General features: G+C 40.4%; 1 protein-coding gene across 3 annotated transcripts in view; it reads left to right on the forward strand.

The window, feature by feature from the left end:
* The window catches only part of ACSL3 (acyl-CoA synthetase long chain family member 3), an 80,921-nt gene extending 76,308 nt beyond the window's left edge, over window positions 1-4,613 (forward strand). For 2 of the 3 annotated variants that reach the window (XM_057551399.1, XM_057551398.1), the window contains one exon: window positions 3,880-4,613. In XM_057551399.1, coding sequence (XP_057407382.1) covers window positions 3,880-4,037 — 158 coding nt within the window. In that variant the 3' untranslated portion in view covers window positions 4,038-4,613. The other variant, XM_057551400.1, reaches the window with a different exon arrangement.
* Window positions 4,614-20,308: the final 15,695 nt, after the last annotated feature.

Genomic DNA, 20,308 nt, shown 5'->3' on the forward strand with positions numbered 1-20,308 from the left:
ATGTCCTCTTCTGGGCAGCTTCTGTTTTCTGGGTTGGCCCTTTCTCCACTCTTCTCAGCTGTTTCCAAGGCCCTGCTTAGCTTCCTGGACACCCCAGCCCGCAGTGAACCGTCCAGGACTACTCTTTGCTACACTGTTAGTGTGCTGGTAGTCGGTTGAACTACCACCCTGTGTGTGTGTGTGTGTGTGTGTGTGTGTGTGTGTGTGTGTGTGTGTGTGTGTGTTGAGGGGTGAGTGCAGAGAGACTTCGTTTAATGTTGTTGGTTTCATAAAAACAGATGTACCTTCTGAGTCATCAGTGTCATGTGTAATACAAGTACGCATTTTTATTCTCCTTAGATGTGTTATTCAAGATTATGAAAAATGTAAATTGCATTTAATCAGACAAAATCATTTTGACCCTTCAACAGTAATTGTGTTTTGTAGTATGTCAGCTTGAAAATAGTTTCCAACTTTTCTAGGTAACTTGAAATCCTTGGTCTGATGCTAAATTGAGTTAATTAATGGATATGAAATTAGAAACCTACATAATTTCTAAGTAAGGTAGAATACTGAAACAATAATTAAGCATAATTTAAAATTTATATGCCTTCTTGCTTTATTTTTAAATTTTATGTATATGTTAACAGCTCTGAGATATATTAAAATTCACATACCAAACAACTTGCCCATTTAGTATATACAATTACATAGTTCTTTAGTATATTCGCAGAGTTGTACAATTACCGTAATCAGCTTTAGCACATTGTCATCACCTCAGAAAGAAAGAGCGTGTCTATTAGCTGTCACTCCCCACCATACCTCAGACCTCCTCGTCCTTGGGAGCCACTGATCTTTCTGTTTCTATAGATTTGCCTGTTCTGAAGATTTTGTATAAGTAGAACCATATAATATATAGGGTTTTGTGACTGGTTTCTTTCACTTAGCATGTAGGGTTCATCCAGGTTTTCTCGTAGCGTGTATCAACACTTCATTCCCTTTTATTGCCAAGTAATATTTGGTTATCCATTCATCAGTTGACACCTGGGCTGTTTCCACTTTTGGCTGTTAATGAATAATGTTGTTGTGAACATTTGTATGCAAGCTTTTGTGTGGATATACTTATTTATTTCTGTTGTGTAGATAACTAGGAGGAGAATTGCTGGGCCTCTGCTAACTTGATGTTGAACCTTTTGAGGAACTACCAGGCTATTTTCCAGAGCGTATTTTTCTGAATATTTTCCAGACTGTTTTAAAGAATGGTGGCACCGTTTTACATTCCCGCGAGTGTTGTGTGAGGGCTCCAGTTTCCCCGCATCCTTCCCAGCACTCGTTATTGTTCATCCTTTCAATTTTAGCCATCCTGGTTGGTGTGAAGTGGCCTCTCACTGTGGCTCTGATTTGTATTTCAGATGGTGGTTTATGATGTTGAGCATATTTTCATGTACTTATGGCCATTGTATGTCTTCTCTGGAGAAATCGCTGTTCAGATTCTTTGCCCGTGTTTTAAGTGGGGTTGTCTTTTTATTATTGAGTTGTATGAGTCTTTATATATTCTAGATGTAAATCCATGATCAGATACGTGGTTTGTAAATATTTTCTCCCATCCTGTGGGTTGTGTTTTTACTTTTCTTGATGGTATCCTTTGAATCACCACAGTTTTAATTTTTATAAGATAGTTTATTTTTTTCTTTTGTTGCTTGTGCTTTTGGTGTCACATCTGAGAAACCGTTGCCTAATCCAAGTTACAAAGAAATAGCCCTTTGTTTTCTTCTAAGAGTTTTATAGTTTTAGCCCTTATATTTGGATCCTTAATCCATTTTGGGTTAATTTTTATATATGATGTGAAGAAGGGATCCAGCTTCATTTTTAAGCAAAATCTATATTAGGTTTACACCAGAAACAGAATCAGTAAGTTAAATATATTAAGAAACTTATTGTAGGGAATTGGTTTACATGATTATTGGGGGCTGGCTAGACAAACTTGGAAATCTGTAGGGCAGACTGTTAAAAAAAAAAAAAGGTGGAGTGGAACTCCTGGGCACGAGCCAAAGCCCCTGTCCACAGGCAGAACTGCTGCCTGTTTGGGGTGCCTCGGCTCTGCTCTCAAGGCCTTTCAGCTGACTTAGTCATATCTACAAAACCACTTGCAAAGCAACACCTAGATTAGTGTTTAATTGAGTAACTGGGAACTCTAGCCTAGCCCAGATGCTGCATAAAACTATCACAGCCCACCCAGTGTCAGCTTGGCACCCAGATACATTTCCTTACACCATAGTTAATTTCCAAGTAAAGACAGTAACGAAGTCAGACTGTCACCTAACATTATACACCTGTTCTGCGTGCAACTGAAGATACTTTAACCTTTTCCCCAGAAGTGGATGCAGACCCCTTGACTGATTTTTTTTTACTCTTCTCCTTTGATATCCTGTAACTTAAATACTGTGATATAAAGTGAACTTATTAATATATTATGATAAGAGAATAGGAGGGAAGAAAACCAAAATATTTGCTTAACTTATATACAAGCAGATTCACAACAAAATAGGGAAGAAATACTCATAATTATACCTAGAGTCCCCATTTCTTCACCTGGTCGTTTGGTTGTAGCTGTGTTCATTTTTCTAAAACCTGGTCTAGATGATATCACTGTACCTAAACTAACGTCATGTTGAGTCAGGTCGTAGAGTGCGGTGCCGACCGAGCACTTAACAGCTGAACGTGGGCTTCCAGTGCTTGCCTGTGAGTCTCCCCACATCTCCGTCGTGTCAGACTCCTGTCCCTTAAGAACTGTGGTCCCCGCCTTACTGCTTTTTCTCATAGTGGTTTTTCCTCTTAGAAACCACTCCTGACATATTTTTCATCTTTGAAGAATAAAACTTTGTTATTTCTGTTTCTTTTTACAGGTTAGAGTTAATATATCATTTTTGTTCCCAAGGCACTTATACCTTTTAATTCAGTTCTTTTAAGGTATATACATTATTATGGCTAGGTGTTTACCTGTTTCCTGATAGTATACCAGTTGAGAGCAGAAACTATTCATTTTTGTATTTTAAAAGAATGTTTAGTAAAGCACTTTATACAGTATTTTTTTCCTGGTAAATATTTGTTAAATGAATGCTGGAAAAGTAAATCAGTCTTTTTAAGGAAAGGTGTTTCTTCAAAACTACATCTCTTTTCCCTGTCTTCCCCCCACCCCGCCCCCCTTCATGTTTCCACTGTTGAGGACCTGCTTGGTATCAAGCAGTGCGGGCGGAGCACAGTAGTGAGCAGACGTCCTTCCTCAGAGCTCGTGGCGAATATCGTGGCTCAGTGACAAGATTCTGTGGAAAGTTTGTTATTTCTTAGTTTCTAAAGTGATTTTTTAAAATAAATTCAAAGAAAACAAGTAGGTGTAAGGTAAAAAGTGACATTCCCTTTTCCTTAATCCTGGATCCTAGCCCCCTAGAGGTATGTGGTTTATTTTGGTGTGTATCCTTGTCGTATACATTTAGTTGCATGTAAGTTTAGTGTTAAAAAACAAAACAAAACAAAACAAAACTTCTTTTAAACCTAACAGTGTATTGCAGGTATCTTTATATACCCATACCAGATAGATCTAACTCATTTTTAGTGACTGAAGTGTGTACATTTTATGCCTGTATCATAATTTATCCAACTCCTTCTATTGATGGACATGTGGATTTTCTCAGCAGTTTTTTGCTATTGTAATTCTCATACATAATCTGTTTCTTACTTCTGGTATTTCTGAGGGGTAGGTTGTTTAGAAGTGAGATTTATGAGCTGTTGGCTTTGCATTTTGTTGAGTGCTCAAAGGCTGAGGAAGTTAAATTATTTGCCAAGAATTTTAATTGTATATTTTTCATGACCTTGCATTTACATTTTTTTTCACCGTCTCAGCAAGTCTGGAAAAGTTTGAAATTCCAGTAAAAATTCGTTTGAGCCCTGAACCGTGGACCCCTGAAACTGGTCTGGTGACAGATGCCTTCAAGCTGAAACGCAAAGAGCTTAAAACACATTACCAGGCGGACATTGAGCGAATGTATGGAAGAAAATAATTATTCTCTTTCAGCATCAGTTTGCTGCAGGGAGCTCAGATCAAATAGGAAAATACTTGAAATGCATGTCTCAAGCTGTGAGGCAGACTCCATTCCTCATATAAAACCTAAACTGTTATTTCTCATGACATCACCATTTTTAACTAACAGGATTAGTAAAATATTAAGACAGCAAACTTGTGTCTGTCTCTTCTTTCTTCCCCTCCTCCAAGTTACTTTACCACCTAGGACTGCACTGGTCAGCGTGAGGACGTTTTTGAATCATCTTCGGGGAACAGTGATTTTAAAACCTCAAGTTTTTAAACATGATTTGTATGTTCTGTATAATGTTCAGTTTGTAACTTTTTAAAGTTTGGATGTATAGAGGGATAAATAGGAAATACAAGAATTGGTTATTTGGGGGGCTTTTTTACTTACAGTATTTAAACATGCAAGGGTATGGATGTGAAATTATGTAAATTTCATTCAAATGCTTATGAATCAAATCATTGTTGAACAAAAGATTTGTTGCTGTGTAATTATTGTCTTGTATGCATTTGAGAGAAATAAATATACCCATACTTATGTTTTAAGAAATTGAGACCTTGTGAATATATGCCTGACAGTGTCTTCTTTATATATTTATTTTTTCTTAGAAAAAAAATTAAGTTTGGTTGGTCCTGCATGAAACAAAATAGCAATAGAGGGTTATGGATTCATAGTAAAGAAGAAAACACAGCAAGGGTAGCACCAGTGGATCATTAATCTCTAGTAGCTTACCATCAGAATATCCAGAGTCTTCTAGTTAGCTGTGGAAACTAGGAAACTAAACTTTTAGAATTGGGAACAATTTTAAAAGTTAAGGTAGAATTAGAAAAAAAAAAAAAAAAGGATGGAAAGTTATTCTTTATTTCATGGACTTCATGTACATTGAGTTGTCTGTGAGTTTATGACCTATTAGTCACGGAAAATTATTCTATCCCACTCTACTTTTAGTCTAGCTGTTTAATGATATGTCTCATTTCCAAATTAGGATTATTTTCTTGGATAGTTTGCACTGGGTATGTGTGTCAGCCACTGTCAGTGTCTGTTGGCAGCTTATTAAAAAAGCACCTTATCTTTTTTACCATAACCTTTCTACACTAGAAAATGAAATAATTTAGAATGCTTCTAGTAATGGCATTCTTACTATGATACATGAGAATTTAACTTTATAATGAGGTGAGTTAAGATATAATTTTCAGGTTTTTAATGTCAGTGTGGAAATTATTTGTGATTCTAAAAATATTGTCTTATATATAGTACGTCTTTTCATATGTATTGCTTGTCTGTTGTTGTTTGGCTATTATTAAGAGTAATGTTGCACCAATTAAGATGTGTTTAGACTAGGATGTAAAAAAAATCATAGGTACCATGTTTTTCATGTCATATTAGTTATTTTCTTGATTCTCAGTTACTTTAGGCACCAAAAAGGCAAAACAAAACAAAAATACACATATGTGCAAAGGTATGAATGTAGATCTGCGTAGGACAGTGGGAGTGTTGAGGACCTGGAACCTCTGTAGTTTTTGGCCATATCATGAACACATCGTGTTTGGAGATACTGTAATATGGTGTTTTTTGTTTTAAACTTTTCTTGTATTCTTGTATATATTTGTGTTATGTTTTGAATGCTTTTCTTGTCATAGTTTAAATTTTCACAGAGTTTTGAAAAACTACCAAGAAGAAGTATAAATAGGGAAAAATTAAATGGAACCTCTCTAAAATGTTGTGATCTAAACATTAAAGTCAGCTTGGGTGGACAGAATTTGTTTCTGATGCTTTATCTTTAGAATAATTACTTGCTTTCAAATGACGTTTGGAAAGTATTTAGAAAAAACCAATCAGCGCTTCAAAGGAGAGGTATCAGTATAACTGTGACTTGAAATAGTGGCAGATGAATATGTAGCTTATCACTGATTCAGAATAAAAGTTGTTTCTTTTCAGAAACATCTAATAAGACTGGCTTAATCTGTACATAGTCCCATTTTTCTTTTTTTTTTTTTATAGTTCCTTTCATTCCTAAAATACCAGATGCCAGGTGTCAGATGCCACAGCAGAATATGAAATTAAATAAGTAGAATCCCCTTTCCAATTACTTTTTAATCCAAACCATCTTCAGTGACTTGAAAAATAGTACGTTTTAATGTTATCCTTTCAAAAAAGAAAAAGTTGGTTGATTTGGGGGAAAACAAAAAACACCCAAAAACTGTAATTTGATTATAAGAAAAATACTGGTTTAACCAGAAGATACTTGGAGGGAAACTTTCAGGAATTTCACAGTAAATGACTAAATCTAATTAATACACACATCTGAAAAGAGACTATAGATTCTAAAGGATGTCTTCTGAGAACTGTTGTTTCCCAGAAGTAAGCTACATGAAAAGTTCTTGAATCTCTCCTGTAAGTGTCTAGCAGTTTACATCAGGTAGATTGGTGGCCACCTGCATCCCCTCCCTCCCCTCCCACCCCCACCCCCACCCCCCAATCCCCACTCCCCCTGCTGGTATTTCTTAGCTTAAACTTCATTAGAAAGTTCTTGAAACAGAACAAAACTGTAAGCGTTAGCTACTTTTTAATACTTTGTTTTTTGTTTTTCTTTTTTTTTTTAAATTATTTTCTCACAGTTTTAATAGGAATGATTTATTTATTTATTTTTGGCTGTGTTGGGTCCTCGTTTCTGTGCAAGGGCCTTCTCCAGTTGTGGCAAGCGGGGGCCACTCTTCATCGCGGTGCACGGGCCTCTCACTATCGCGGCCTCTCTTGTTGCGAAGAACAGGCTCCAGACGCGCAGGCTCAGTAGCTGTGGCCCACGGGCCCAGTTGCTCCGCAGCATGTGGGATCTTCCCAGACCAGGGCTCGAACCCCTGTCCCCTGCATGGGCAGGCAGATTCTCAACCACTGCGCCACTAGGGAAGCCCACTACTTTGTTTTTAAGTAATGGATTTGATATCCATGATCTCTAAAGTTTCTGATATTAAAACTCAATATTTTGTTTTTCCAAAGAAAGAAAAGCTCTCTCCATAAAAGTCAAACTTAATTTGACATTCCTGAAATACTCATTGGAAAAGGAGTTAGAATTGTCTTTCTCGGCCTAGCAATCCATTTGAAGGGAGACTTTACTGGAGAAGCTCTGTTCTTGATGTACCTGCTTTGCTAGCATTCTGTTCTCACTTGCCCCGAGCGCCCTGCGTCCCTCCCTCCCTCTGCTCCCTTGGGCTTTGACGGCAAGAGCCGTGCTGTCCGCCAAGTCAGTGGTGGTAAGAGGTTTTCCGCGCGTAGAACATTCACATAGCTTGAAGTCTTGAATAGAGATGAAATCAGAATTTGGCATTAAAACCTGTGGGGCAAAGGCAAGGTGGCAGCAATGAAACTTCCAAATTTCATGCCCGCACGGAGTCCTGGCGTCATGGGAGGAAGCGTCCTGTCTCCGTAACCGACCCCTCCCCGCCTTCAGCTGCTGTTCATGTTGGTTTCTGACAAGACCGGGTGTGTGTACCTTTATACTAACGTGAACTTCTATAAAAGTAGGTCTTTGTATGTAGTCTTGTAACTGTAACAAAACATATGGCAGCTTCAGTGTTTGGTTTGAATCAGTTTAAAAAGATTATTGTGCCTAATTTCTCTCATTAACTTTGCTCAGATTATTAAACATAGGTAGGTTAATATTTCTGCCATATCAAATACACCTGTAATTTTAGGATGAGGTAGGTAGGTCTCTGTTGTCATGGAAAGATTCTTCGGACATAGCCGTGTAAAAACAGCAGGCTATGTACCTGTATTGCCTGATTTTAAGTAATGAAAATACGTTACCGTCTATCTGATTCCCCTCCAGCACTCCTGTCTCAGATTCCCTTCTCATCGGCCCACGTGCAGGCACGCAGGCTACAAGGGCACGTCTGTTTAGAAACCACCTTTCACCCCAGGGCCTTGACATGGGACTGAGTAGGTGTTCCTTAACTTTTCTGAGCGGATTAAAGTGTTAAAATTATAACGACGGATATGTGTCCACATTTAATGTTACGTGCATCTTTCTAGTCAGTTCAGGCTTCTCAAAACGCTCTTTAGCAAACCCTTCCGCATCAGTGCCCTTCTTTACTGATGCCTTTGAATACTGTTCGCTTTGGTGGGATTCATTCAGGGGCAACTTCTCCCATTTGGTGGTGGTTCAGGCTGGGCTGGAAAGGAAGAAGGGCGAGAAGGTGCTGATGTATAGAATACCAGCCCTAACAGCCCAGCAGTGTGTGCCCTGGAAGCCCCCTGTGTGGGTGCTGAGAGCTGGGCCTCTTGGTCCCGAGCCGCCCAGCGCCCTCTCGGGCCTCCCGCCCACCCCCCCACCCCCCCCACCGCCCAGGCGAGCCCGGGGCACGGTCCCCTCCTCTGCTACGTGCTTGGCCTGCGCTGCAAAAAATAGCCCTCTGCTCAGCTGCAGTGCTGACGACAGTATCGCTTACCTACCTGTCTGGGTTCCAATGATTTCTGCCTCAAGAGGAGTGTGGCAAAACCTCAGGGAGTAAAAAGAAAAAAGTGCCCACAAATGGAGGAAAGACAGCTGTTCTACAGCCACGGTCACAAGTCTCCACCGGAATCTGATTTAACTCTGTTCACTTGATCAGCAGCTCATCTTTGGAAAGCAAGATGCAGCAGAGGCTGAAAATGTTATGTTTGTTGCCCATTAATTCCACTTCTAGGAGTCTAAGAAAATACCCGAGGTGTGGATTGAGAGTTCCTGCACAACGACCTTCATTGTGACGTTGTTTACAGTAATACCCAAACAGCTGATATTATCTAACATTCATTTAATGCATTTGATTGGTTATATAGGCAAGAAAAGTGTCGCTGCAACTATCATGAAGATTATTTCATATTATGCATCATTTGGAGGGGAAGAAAGTGGGAATAAAAATTCAGGCTCTTCCGGTCATAAATCTGTGTGTTTGTATGCATGTATAAATGTGTGTGTGTGTGTGTGTGTGTGTGTGTGTGTGTGTGGTGTATGTATTTAGCATAGAGAAGAACCTGGAAGAAAATGTGCTAACATGGTGTTGGTTTAGGAAGTGTGGCTGACTTCTTTTTCTCTCCATACTTTATTAAGAGCTTTTTACAATGGCATTCCTTACTGCTGTCATAAAAATCCAAGCTTATAAGAACAACTAGTTTAAAGCTTTTTTATTTTTCTTACTCTGGCAAAATTAATAATTTTTAAGAAAAAAAAAGTCTTGAAGTTGTCTCATGTTTTGGTAAAGAAATAACCAGAAACCCTTATATTTTCTAACCTTATTTATATTAGTTTCCTAGGCCTGTCATAAAATAGTACCACAGATTGGGTGATTTAAACAAGAGGAATCTATTCTCTCACGTTTCTGGGGGCTAGAAACCCGAAACCGAGGTATCGGCTGGGCCGATTCTCCCTCTGGGACCTCTAGGAGAATCCTTCCTTGCCTCCTCGTTGCTTTTTGGAGGTTTGCATGATCTTTGGTATTCCTTGGTGGGTAGGTGCATCTCTCCAATTCTCTGTCTTCACATGGCATTCTCTCCATGTCTTCATCTTCCCTTTGCAAATATCCCTGTGTCTGAATTTTCCCTTTTTATAAGGACTTGGTCATGATTGGGTTAAGGCCCATCCTAATGACCTCATTTTAACCGGACCATCATCAATGAGTATCTCCAAATAAGGTCCCATTCTGAGATTTAGGAGCTAGGACTGCAACATATCTTTTTTTTTGGGGGGGGGGGTGGTGGAGACACAATTCAGCCCATAGCTGAATTTGTAGATTTTTTGAAAACTTTCTTCAGTTTTACTCTTGCTTATCAGTCTTGTTCTGTTTGTTCTGTCTTTATAATGTGACATGTGAGTACCTGCCCCAGTCTTCTACTCTTACATTAAACATTTTTTCCTTTGGTAATTCCTTCCCTGTTCTGAATATCTTTATTTTCATGTACTTAGTTTGATTTTTTTCCTCTTATTTACTGTTTCATTACTGAATTTTACCATAACCAAATCCTGTGGAACTTTTGTCCTCCAAGCAGACCTTTTCTAAACCCTTCATGTATATCCAATAGATTTGTTACATTCTTCTCCTTCCCCTCTAATGTGGAACTTTATCAGTATCAGTTCAGGTGGTATATTGTTTTTCAGATCATCCATTTAAATAAGTGTAGGTAGCTTGCTCATCTTTAAAAGCAGCTCCCACAAGAAATGGAAGATCAGAGAGGTGGTACTTTCCTCCTATGTTTTTCCGGAAAGGCAAAAGTTCTCCTCTGCTCTTTGGTTTTGTCTTTGGCTGATGTTCTGATTCTGTTTTATGGCACTGGTGTATTCTTGGCTTGTTTCCTCTCTGCCCCCAGGCCAGCGGCCACCCCTGTGGGATGGTTATTGCCAGTCCTTTAAAGACCAGGCCCGTGGCTACATCCCTACTGTGATACACTTTTTTTAAAAAGTTTCATTTGAAAGTAATTCCAGACATAAAACATTGCAAAAATATCATAATAGTTTTTAAAGAATTGATGATTTAACATAATAGATGAATTTATGCTCATTATAAAATTTCTAGCAATTCAGAAATATAAACTGAAAATAAAAATTCTCCATCTACACACACAGTTTTTAAAGAGCGTATTAAAGGCTGAATTATATCCCTCCCCCCGGTTCATGTGTTGAAGCCCTAACGCCCAGTACCTCAGAATGTGACTGGAGACTGGGCCTTTAATGAGGTAATTAAATTAAAATGAGACCTTTAGAGTGGGCCTTAATCCAATATGGTTGGTGTCCTTATAAGGAGAGATTAGGACACAGACACACACAGAGGGAAGAACTTGAGACAAGCCAAGGAGAGAGGCTTTAGAAGAAACAACCCTGCCAACACCTTGACCTCAGATGTCCAGCCTCTGGAATTGCGAGAAAGTAGATTTTAGTTGTTTAAGCCCCCCCAGTCTGTGGTGTTTGTTTTAGCAACCCTAGCAAACTAGTACAGAACATAAATGGACCATGGTGTATATTCTGGAACTTGCCTTTTTTTCATTGAGGGTACACTAGGCATCTTCCTAGGTCAGTATGCATAGGTTTACCTAATTAATGAATAATGTGATCTTTTTAATGGCTTCATAGTATTCCATAGCATGGATGTATTGTAGAATGTATTTAATCATTCTTTTATTGCTGGGCATTTAGGTTGTTGCAAAACTAACAAAACTAAGTTGTTGTTTTACTACTAGGATCAGTGTGACAACAGACAGCCCTTACTAACATTTTTGTGCCTAAGTGGAAACTCATCTATAGGATAGCTCCCTGATAGTGGACTGGCTAGATCAAACCTTAGAATTTTTGCAAGCTATCCAATTGGTATTTTGTTTTGAATATATATCCTAACTCCTCCAGTAAATTTCAATTCCAGAGGATGTGAGTCCTTTAGTGATTCTTTGTATCCTCCTAGTCTAGTGTAATATGACTTTCTCCTAAAAGATTCTGAATAAGTTTGCTACAGTTTTGCTTTCATCAGTTAGCCTTTAATTCAGGCTAACATGCAGGGAACAAGGGGAAAAATGATGAGCAACGTGACCCTGGCAGGCCCATCCCTGTGAGCCGCCATGGACACCATGTCGGGTTAGGTTTTTTTGGTCATATATTTCCTCCCTCCCTCCCTCTCTCTCTCCCTTCTTTTTTCCCTGATTACAAATCATAATTTCATATGCCTTTTGAGTCCTTTGTGGAATTGTTTTGTTCTGCCGTTTCCCAGGAACACACTAGTAATGAGTAACATAAAACCGAATCCAGTTCCATTAATCAAGCAGAGGCTCATGCAGGTATTTTCTGTAGAACTTAGGCAGTCTTGCCGTCGTGTATCTTGCCTTTCCTCCTCCGCAGTGTTTACGGGAAGCAGCAGGGGCTGTGTGGGGATAACTGATGTTGCTGTCTGCCACCGTCTACCACCTGTTCTCCCGTGAATCAGCAGCCCCGTGACACTGTCCAACACGCATGCTGAATGTTCGCCAGCTGCCACTTCCCGTCTTCCCAAAGTGGCGTAGACACAGAGCCTCTCTCTCTCAGACTCAGGGCACTCTGGGCAGCAGGAAAGGCTATTTCCAGAGGCAGAGAGGATGATGGATGCAGACTCACCATAGCAAGACACCCACGACCGCTGGTCATCTCCACGCCCTTGATGTTGAAACTGATTATGGATACGTGAAGAAAAGGATGGTTCTGGGATTGCAGTGTTGGTAACAAGAATTGCTTTTTGAGTTTTATGATCGGTCTCTCTATTTCCCCCCAAGTCCTGTCTTTTTTTTTTTTGCTTTAAAGATACAGAAAAAATAATTTCAGTTTTATTGGAAAAACCTCTTGAACAGCCATGCTCTGTGAGACACTAACAATTCTCATGCTTGTGGGTTCTGGAATAATAATAATAATGTAATGATAATTATTATTATTATAGTTAACACTGAGAATTAGCCAAGTATTTGATGTGTGTTAATCCCCATGACAGAGCCACAAAAAATGGGTGTCCTTATTCATCTTGCTTTACAGATGAGGAAGCTGAGACTTAACAGCAGTTAAATGAGTAAGTGACAGAGCTGGGCAGGCACTGGGTCAGTCTGACACACATTGCAAACTAGTTTGGTGGACCCCAGTCTCCTAGACTCCAGACTCTCTTGGTTAATGCCGCCAGGCCTTTCCGAGCTCTCCTGCTGGTCCTGACCTGTTGACTGGCTGTAATAGCTCCAAACCTCTCATCCCTGCCTTGTTGACCCAAGATGCTAACCGTATTCTGCCCACGTAGTCTCCCACCCTTGCTTCTCCAGGCCTGCCCGGCTGTCCAGGAGTGGCACTGACATCTTTCCTGAGCAGTCAGTGAAATGACAACCACTAGGCTGATGGCTTACTGTGTGCCCCCGCACTGCGCCAGACGCTTTATGTAGACGAGGTGTAAATGAACACATTGACTCTAGGAAAACAGGAAGACTGCTACATCCTTAGAATGGAGTTCTGTTAACTTCGGTTTAGAGCGGACATCCTAGTTATCCTGTTCCTGACACAAGTCATTCTAGTAATTTCTATTTTGGTTTGAATTTGATAATTACAGCCACATTTTCCATTCATTGGTTTCCTTTTTCTTTTTTTTTTTTTTTAAACTTTATTGAGGTATACTTTATATACCATAAAATTCACCCACTTCAAGTGTGTAATTCAGTGATATTTAGTCAGTTTATAGCGTTGGGCAACCATCACCACAATCCAGTTATAGAGCATTTCCCTAACCTCATAAAAATGCCTCATGCCTGTTTACAGCCACTCTGGGGGCTTCTTTTGCTCCCTCCTGCCCCCATCCTGGACTTTAAAATACTTTCTCAAGGAGGGGAGTCAGAACTTGCACTGTGGACCGTCTGGGATTTCCTTCTCTGTTAGCACGAGCTGTGGTGTCTGGCATCAGTGCTAAAAGTCTAGTTGGTTCTCTAAACCTTGGTGGCTTCAGATGCTGGCTCCCTCAGGGGGACCTCAGATATCTGCAGCCTCTCCCCTGGTGACCTCACCCAGAGCTTTTTGATATGGGGATGCAGACACCTACTGTAACCCCAGCAGGATCCCTCCCACCTCCACCCAGACTTTCCATGGGGCTCTTTCACCTTGATGGGGAGATTCTGTGGGACGAAAGAGAGCTGGCATGTCCTTGGGTACTAAGGGCAGCCTTCTCTGGGTCCATGGTCAGCACAGACCTCCCCACTCTACCCACCTCTGCTTGGGGAAATGGTGGTGGCGGTGGGTGAGTTTGTTTCCATGGCTTCTCCTGACACTCACGTGGTTGCAACGTCATCTTCCCATGGCCCTTCCTCAGGTTTCGGCAACACTGGAGTGGTTTGCCAGTCCTGCTGTTGAGCAGAGCGCTGGTGAGATGTAAGTGCGTCTCGCACCTCACCAAGTGACAGTGTGCTGTGCTCCTTGCAACCCTAGACCTCTCCTCTCTGTCCCACTTTATGTATTTGTTTGTTCGCAAAAGTTGCCAAGGAGATGTGCCTCATATGAACTGTGCACTGAGCTCCTCACACCAGGAAGTGCAGAGCTATGTAGAATATAGAATCTTTGCTGCCACTGGGAGCTTTGTCCACAGCAATCCCTTCACCTTTTGTTTGGGTATTTCACACACCAGTGTTCCATGTAATATACAATCCTTAGGTTGAGAAAAATTGAGGCTCAGAGACATTGAGTAAACTGGACATGGTCACACAGCAGAGATGCACACAAACTAGGTCTTGTCTGCAGACTGAGGAGTAACAAGGCGCAAGGAAGAAATCTTGTACCCAACACCAGGGACGTAGATTAAAATGAAGGAACAATCCTATGATGGACTATTAATGCAGTTATTTAAATTCCTCTATTTAAAAATATTTAATTGAGCAACGGAGGCAGATAGAAACTATGGACAAAATGGAGCTTGTGAATATGCAAAGTGAAAAGCCCAGCGTGAGATGTGTAACATGCTCACTCCACAAAGCGATGCACATTATAAGAGCACAAGCAAACAAAAAGGAGAATGGGGATAAAACGAATGAATAAAAAAAGTACTGTTGACAAATATAGACTCTGTGAAGCACAACACCCCTCTGGCACCATTCCCCTTACATTTCTAGGTCTTTCTTTGGCTTCTGTGTGGGTGTATCCTCCTCTAGCCAGCCCTTTAAACAGAAAGGGTTCATCAGGCTCAGCCCCAAGCCCTCTTCTCTCCCCAGGTGATCTCGTCCAAGCCCAAAGCTTCATAGCCAAAACACGCTGGTAACCCACACATTGCTGTCTCCAGCTCTGTCTTCTCTGAGTGCCAATCCAGTGTCTCTGTTTGCCGAACATCTCTACTTAGATGTCCCAAAGCACCTCTAAATTAAATGCGTAATAATCCTGTCCGTAAAAGCAAGCTTGGTCCTTTCAGCATGCTCTGTCTTAGTGAATGCAATCATTTATCCATCTAGCTACGACCTGGCTGCCATCTTGGACTCCTCCCTTGCACTTATTTCAAGTAGCCAACCAGGCACCAACTCCTGTGTATCATGCCTTCTAAATCTCTCTTGGATGGTCTGTGTCTCCACCTCTACCACCACCACTGTAGTGCAGTCTGTCATCAACACCCACCTTGATTGTGAAAATAGCCTACTCACTGGTCTTTCTGTGTTCATTTTCTATATTCCTGATTTTTCCCATGCTGCTACCACGTTGATCTTTCCAAAACATAAATCTAATCATGCCTTAAAAAGAAAGTCTTATTGAGATATAATTCACATACCATACAATTTACCCATCTCAAGTATAAAATTCATGCTTTTTAATATATTCACAGAGTAGTGCAAACATTGCCACAATCTAATTTTAAGAATATTTCCATCACCCCAAAAAGAAACTACGTATCCATTAGCAGTGACCTTCCATTACCGTATATTCCCAGGCCTAGGCAAACACTAGTACTGTACTTTCTGTCTGTATGGATTTCCCTATTCTGGACATTTTCTATAAATATAATCATACAGTATGTGGTGTTTTGGGACTGGCTTCTTTTACTTAGCATAATGTTTTCAAGTTTCATCCATGTTGTAGTATGTATCAGCCCCAGTTGAATGAAAGAATGATGGACTTGGGGCCTGAGGATATCGTGGGTGAATTCTACTCTAACACCAACCAGCTGTGTGATACAGTTGTCCCTCAGTATCTTTGGGGATTGGTTCCAAGAGCTCCTCAGATACCAAGATCCATGGGTGTTCAAGTCCCTTGTATAAAATGGCGTGGAATTTTCATATAACCTACACACATCCTCCTGTATACTTCGTCATCTCTCGATTACTTATAATACCTAATACAGTTGCTGGCACATAGCAGATTCAAGTTTTCACCTTTGGAGCTTTCTGGAATTTTTTTTCAAATATTTTCCGTTGGTAGTTGGTTGAATCTGTGGATGTGGGACCCATGGATACAAAGGGCTGACTGTACATCACTTCTCTCTCCCAGGCTAAGTGTCCTGATCCATAAATGAAAGCTGTGAACTGGTTGTGATGATTCCACTGGCTACAGTATAATGGGCTTAGACTAGTACCTGGAGATGCTGATGCTAGAGAAATGGTTGTTGAATCTGAATCTGTGCATTTTCCATGGGCACAAACCATGATCTTTCCTGGTCTAAACTTACTCACAGGGCTTTGTAACTGGCAATCTCTACTTCTCCCCGTTAAGTCAGAAGCCTTCACATCCTTCCAGGTTGAGCTGAAAACTCCCCTCCTTTGTGACATCTTTCCTTACTAGCTGAATCCTTAGTGATCAGTCCCACCTCTGACTTCTCACTGTCTTGTATCATTTCTTTGATAATTTCTTCTCCTGTGTTCTCTGTTTCTCTTTTTCTAGAAGTCTTGTTAGTCTGATATTGGATCCATTGATTGGTCTTCTAGGTCTGTTATCTTTTCTGTCATCTTTTTTTATCGCTTGTGTTTTGGACCTGATTTTTGGGAAGTCATCTTGGTTTTATTTTCCAATTCTTGTGATGAATTTTTCTGTTTGTAGTCATTTAAAAATTTTCAGTAGTTCTTAGTTTTGTCACAATTTTCCTTACTTTCCTTAGCATACTATTTTTATTTTATGGTGCAATTACTGATTAGAGTTTTCTTTTTTTGAGTTCTCATCTATAACTCATTTTTCTTTAAATTTGTTGGAGTCATTAAAAAAATGAAGGTCTCTATGCTGAATGGCTGGTCATACTTGCGTTCATTCAAATTAAAGTGTGAGGCAATAAAAATGTCCTGTATGTGGGCAGGACCTGTCAACTGGAGGGCTTTGGAGTTTGAGAGCATCCTGAATGCCAGAATGCAGAGATGTTTCCAGTGGGGCCATTTGATTTGTTTTGAGGAGAACTCTCTGATGGTTAGACTGGAGAATTGGGTGGGTGTGGATGCTGTCTGGTGGATTCCAGGTGTTTAAAGTGAGTGCAGTGGGGCAATGCAGCTGCTTCTTGTTCACAACTTCATTTCACTGTATTCATCATTCCTGTTGTTTCTGAGTTCTGAAACTCACCAGGGTTTGGCAGAATAGACAATCTTTTTTTCTGGAATGTATTCCCTTCCACACAGACTCCAGGCTGTGATTTCCTCTTATTTTCATTTTAACATGCCTTCAGCCATCCTCTGTCTTCCAGACATGTGTTGAATTTTCATTAACCGCCTCCTCTCTTTAATTTTCTTTACTGTTGTTGGGTTTATGTCCACTTAAATTTTCTGGCTACCATTTTAATATGAACTCAGGAGTGGGAAGGAGTTAAACATATTCAACTTTCCATCGAGAACTTTCTATACTACTTATTTAATTAACTATTCAAATCAAGATAATTTTCTGCTTATGAGACTGGATTGTTGGGGATCATGTTTATTCTTTATTTCATGAAGTCTAGCTCAGTTTCTTCTATGTGGGTGCTCAATTGATATTTCTCAATTGAGCTTTAACATTTAAGCTCCACCACTTTACTTCCTGTTTCACGTTTTTATCTGTCCTCACAAGCGCAATTTCTCCTAAGATGGACTCACATCTGGAGAGCCATTTGCATCTCCATTTTATGGCCTTTTCTATTTTTTGTCTTGACTATGTACTTCTGCAGGATTTGAAAGAGACGAGAAAATATGGTGAGTACCCTAAGTGGAGAGATTCATATTCTATAACTCGTCTTCAAAGTGATAGTCCTCTTGGCTTACTTTCCTTCCAGGGAAAGCATAACCTGGGCATTTTATCCCTTATCTCTTGCTTGTTTTGGCTCAGTAGGAAGAGTAGGTTATTTCCTCTTGTAAGTGCCAGAGTTCTCTGAGTTGGGGGGCGCCTTTCCCTCCTTCCCCATGGCTCTGAACACGTGGGCGTGCACACTTCCATGCCCCCCCCCTACATACCCTAGTATACACTGGACATTTTTCCCCTCAAAAGAAAACCAAATTGGTACTTTCGTCTTATCCAAGTAAAAATCATCAAGCGGAGCAGCATGACATGGTCCTTAAATCCCATAGGTCATATTTTTGGCAAATAGCTGTGTCCTGTAACTGTCATTCCCATAATGTCCAGCTTACTCATCATCGAATGCATGACATTTTCTTGGTCTTGGAATGCTCCATCTCAATTAAAATTGGAGGAAAAAAGTCATTCTTCTACATTGTACATGGAAAAAAAGTACATCATGGGGGCTTCCCTGGTGGCGCAGTGGTTAAGAATCCACCTGCCAATGCAGGGGACACAGGTTCGAGCCCTGGTCCGAGAAGATCCCCCATGCCGCAGAGCAACTAAGCCCGCGAGCCACAACTACTGAGCTACGCACCGCAACTACTGAGCCTGTGTGCTGCAACTACTGAAGCCCGCGCGCCTAGAGCCCCTGCTCTTCAGCAAGAGAAGCCACCGCAATGAGGAGCCCGTGCACTACAATGAAGACCCAATGCAGCCAAATAAAAAAATATATATATATACATCATGGAGACTTTTCTCATCGAACTATAGAAGAGAAATTGGTGCCCTGCTGGGGCCTCCCAGGGGAGATGACTGGTCCAGCTCAGGAGGAAAGCTGGAAGATTCATGTATTGTGTACTTGGAAAAATTCATTGGGATGTTTTTTTCTTTTTGTGCTTCAGTAATTAATAAAACCACCCCAATTAATTCACAGCATGTATTCAACACAGAATAAAATTGTATTTGCACAGAATAAAATTTAACAAATCCATAATCCAACCCATTTGGAATTAGACAATATAAGAAAGAACATTGATTTTTGGGGACTAAGAAAGACATGACTTTGAATAGTAACTCAGAACCATCTTCTTGCTTTCTATCTTTCTATCTATTTACTATTGTGGTAAAATATATATTAGGGCTTCCCTGGTGGCGCAGTGGTTGAGAATCTGCCTGCTAATGCAGGGGACACGGGTTCGAGCCCTGGTCTGGGAAGATCCCACATGCCACGGAGCAGCTGGGCCCGTGAGCCACAATTGCTGAGCCTGCGCGTCTGGAGCCTGTGCCCCGCGACGGGAGGGGCCGCGATAGAGAAAGGCCCGCGCACCGCGATGAAGAGCGGTCCCCGCACCGCGATGAAGAGTGGCCCCCGCTTGCCGCAACTGGAGAAAGCCCTCGCACGAACCGAAGACCCAACACAGCCAAAAATAAATAAATAAATAAATAAATAAATAAGAAAATCCTTAAAAAAAAAAAAAAAAAAAATTTAAAAAAAATAAAAAAAATATATATATTAAATTTACCATTTTAACCATTTTTAAGTGTGCAATTCACACATTCACAATGTCGTGCAACTATTACCACCTTCCATTTACAGAAGTTTTTCATTATCCCAAACTGAAACTGTGCCCATTAATACTAATTCCCCATTTCTCCCTCCTCCCCTCCTAGTAAACACTGTTCAACTTTTTGTCTCTATGAATTGAATTTGCCTATTCTAGGTACCTCATTTAAATAGACTAATTTACAAATTAGGAAATTACAAATATTGTAATAGTACAATATTTGTCCTTTTGTGTTTGTCTTTTTTCGCTCAATGTAGTTCAGCTTTTCAGGGTTCATCCATGTTGTAACGTGTCAGAATTTCATTCCTTTAAAAAGCCGGATCCACTGTCCGTATAGACCACATTTTGTTTATTCATTCATCTGTTTATGGGTATTTGGGTTGTTCCCACCTTTTGTTTATGGTGACTAATGCTGCTTTGAATATTGGTGTAGAAATATCTGAGTTCCTGCTTTCATTTCTTTGGGGTGTACCCCCAGAAGCAGCATTGTGGGACCATAGGGTAATTCTGTGCTTAAGGCTTTAAGGAATCATCACAGTTTTCCACGGCATCAGCATCATTTTACAGATGAGGAAAATGAGGCTTGGAGAGGTTACCTTACTAGCCCAAGGTCACATAGCTGGCCTCTAAAGAGAGTTATTAATTTAGGTAAATAAGTGTGTAATATGTATAGAGCTTGCCATAAATAGGCTGTCCATAAATGTATATTCTCTTGCCTTCTCCTTACAGTTTACATTTACTTAGGACTCCACACTCTTTCGTTTTCTTTACAGACCTCACAGAAACAAACAAACCCCTGCGTCTTGGCTAAAGTGATTCGAGAAGCTTCTCATGTTTCAGAAGTGCCAGCTCCTTTCAAGCAACTCATGTGCTAATTACAAACCACCCATCTGTGTCCCTAGCCTTTTCTCAGACTTTGGTGACTGTAGTTAATTTGTAGTTTGTGGCTCTTGAGAGTAATAGAATTG

Source organism: Balaenoptera acutorostrata, chromosome 8, assembly GCF_949987535.1.
Source record: "Balaenoptera acutorostrata chromosome 8, mBalAcu1.1, whole genome shotgun sequence".
Classification (NCBI taxonomy): domain Eukaryota; kingdom Metazoa; phylum Chordata; class Mammalia; order Artiodactyla; family Balaenopteridae; genus Balaenoptera; species Balaenoptera acutorostrata.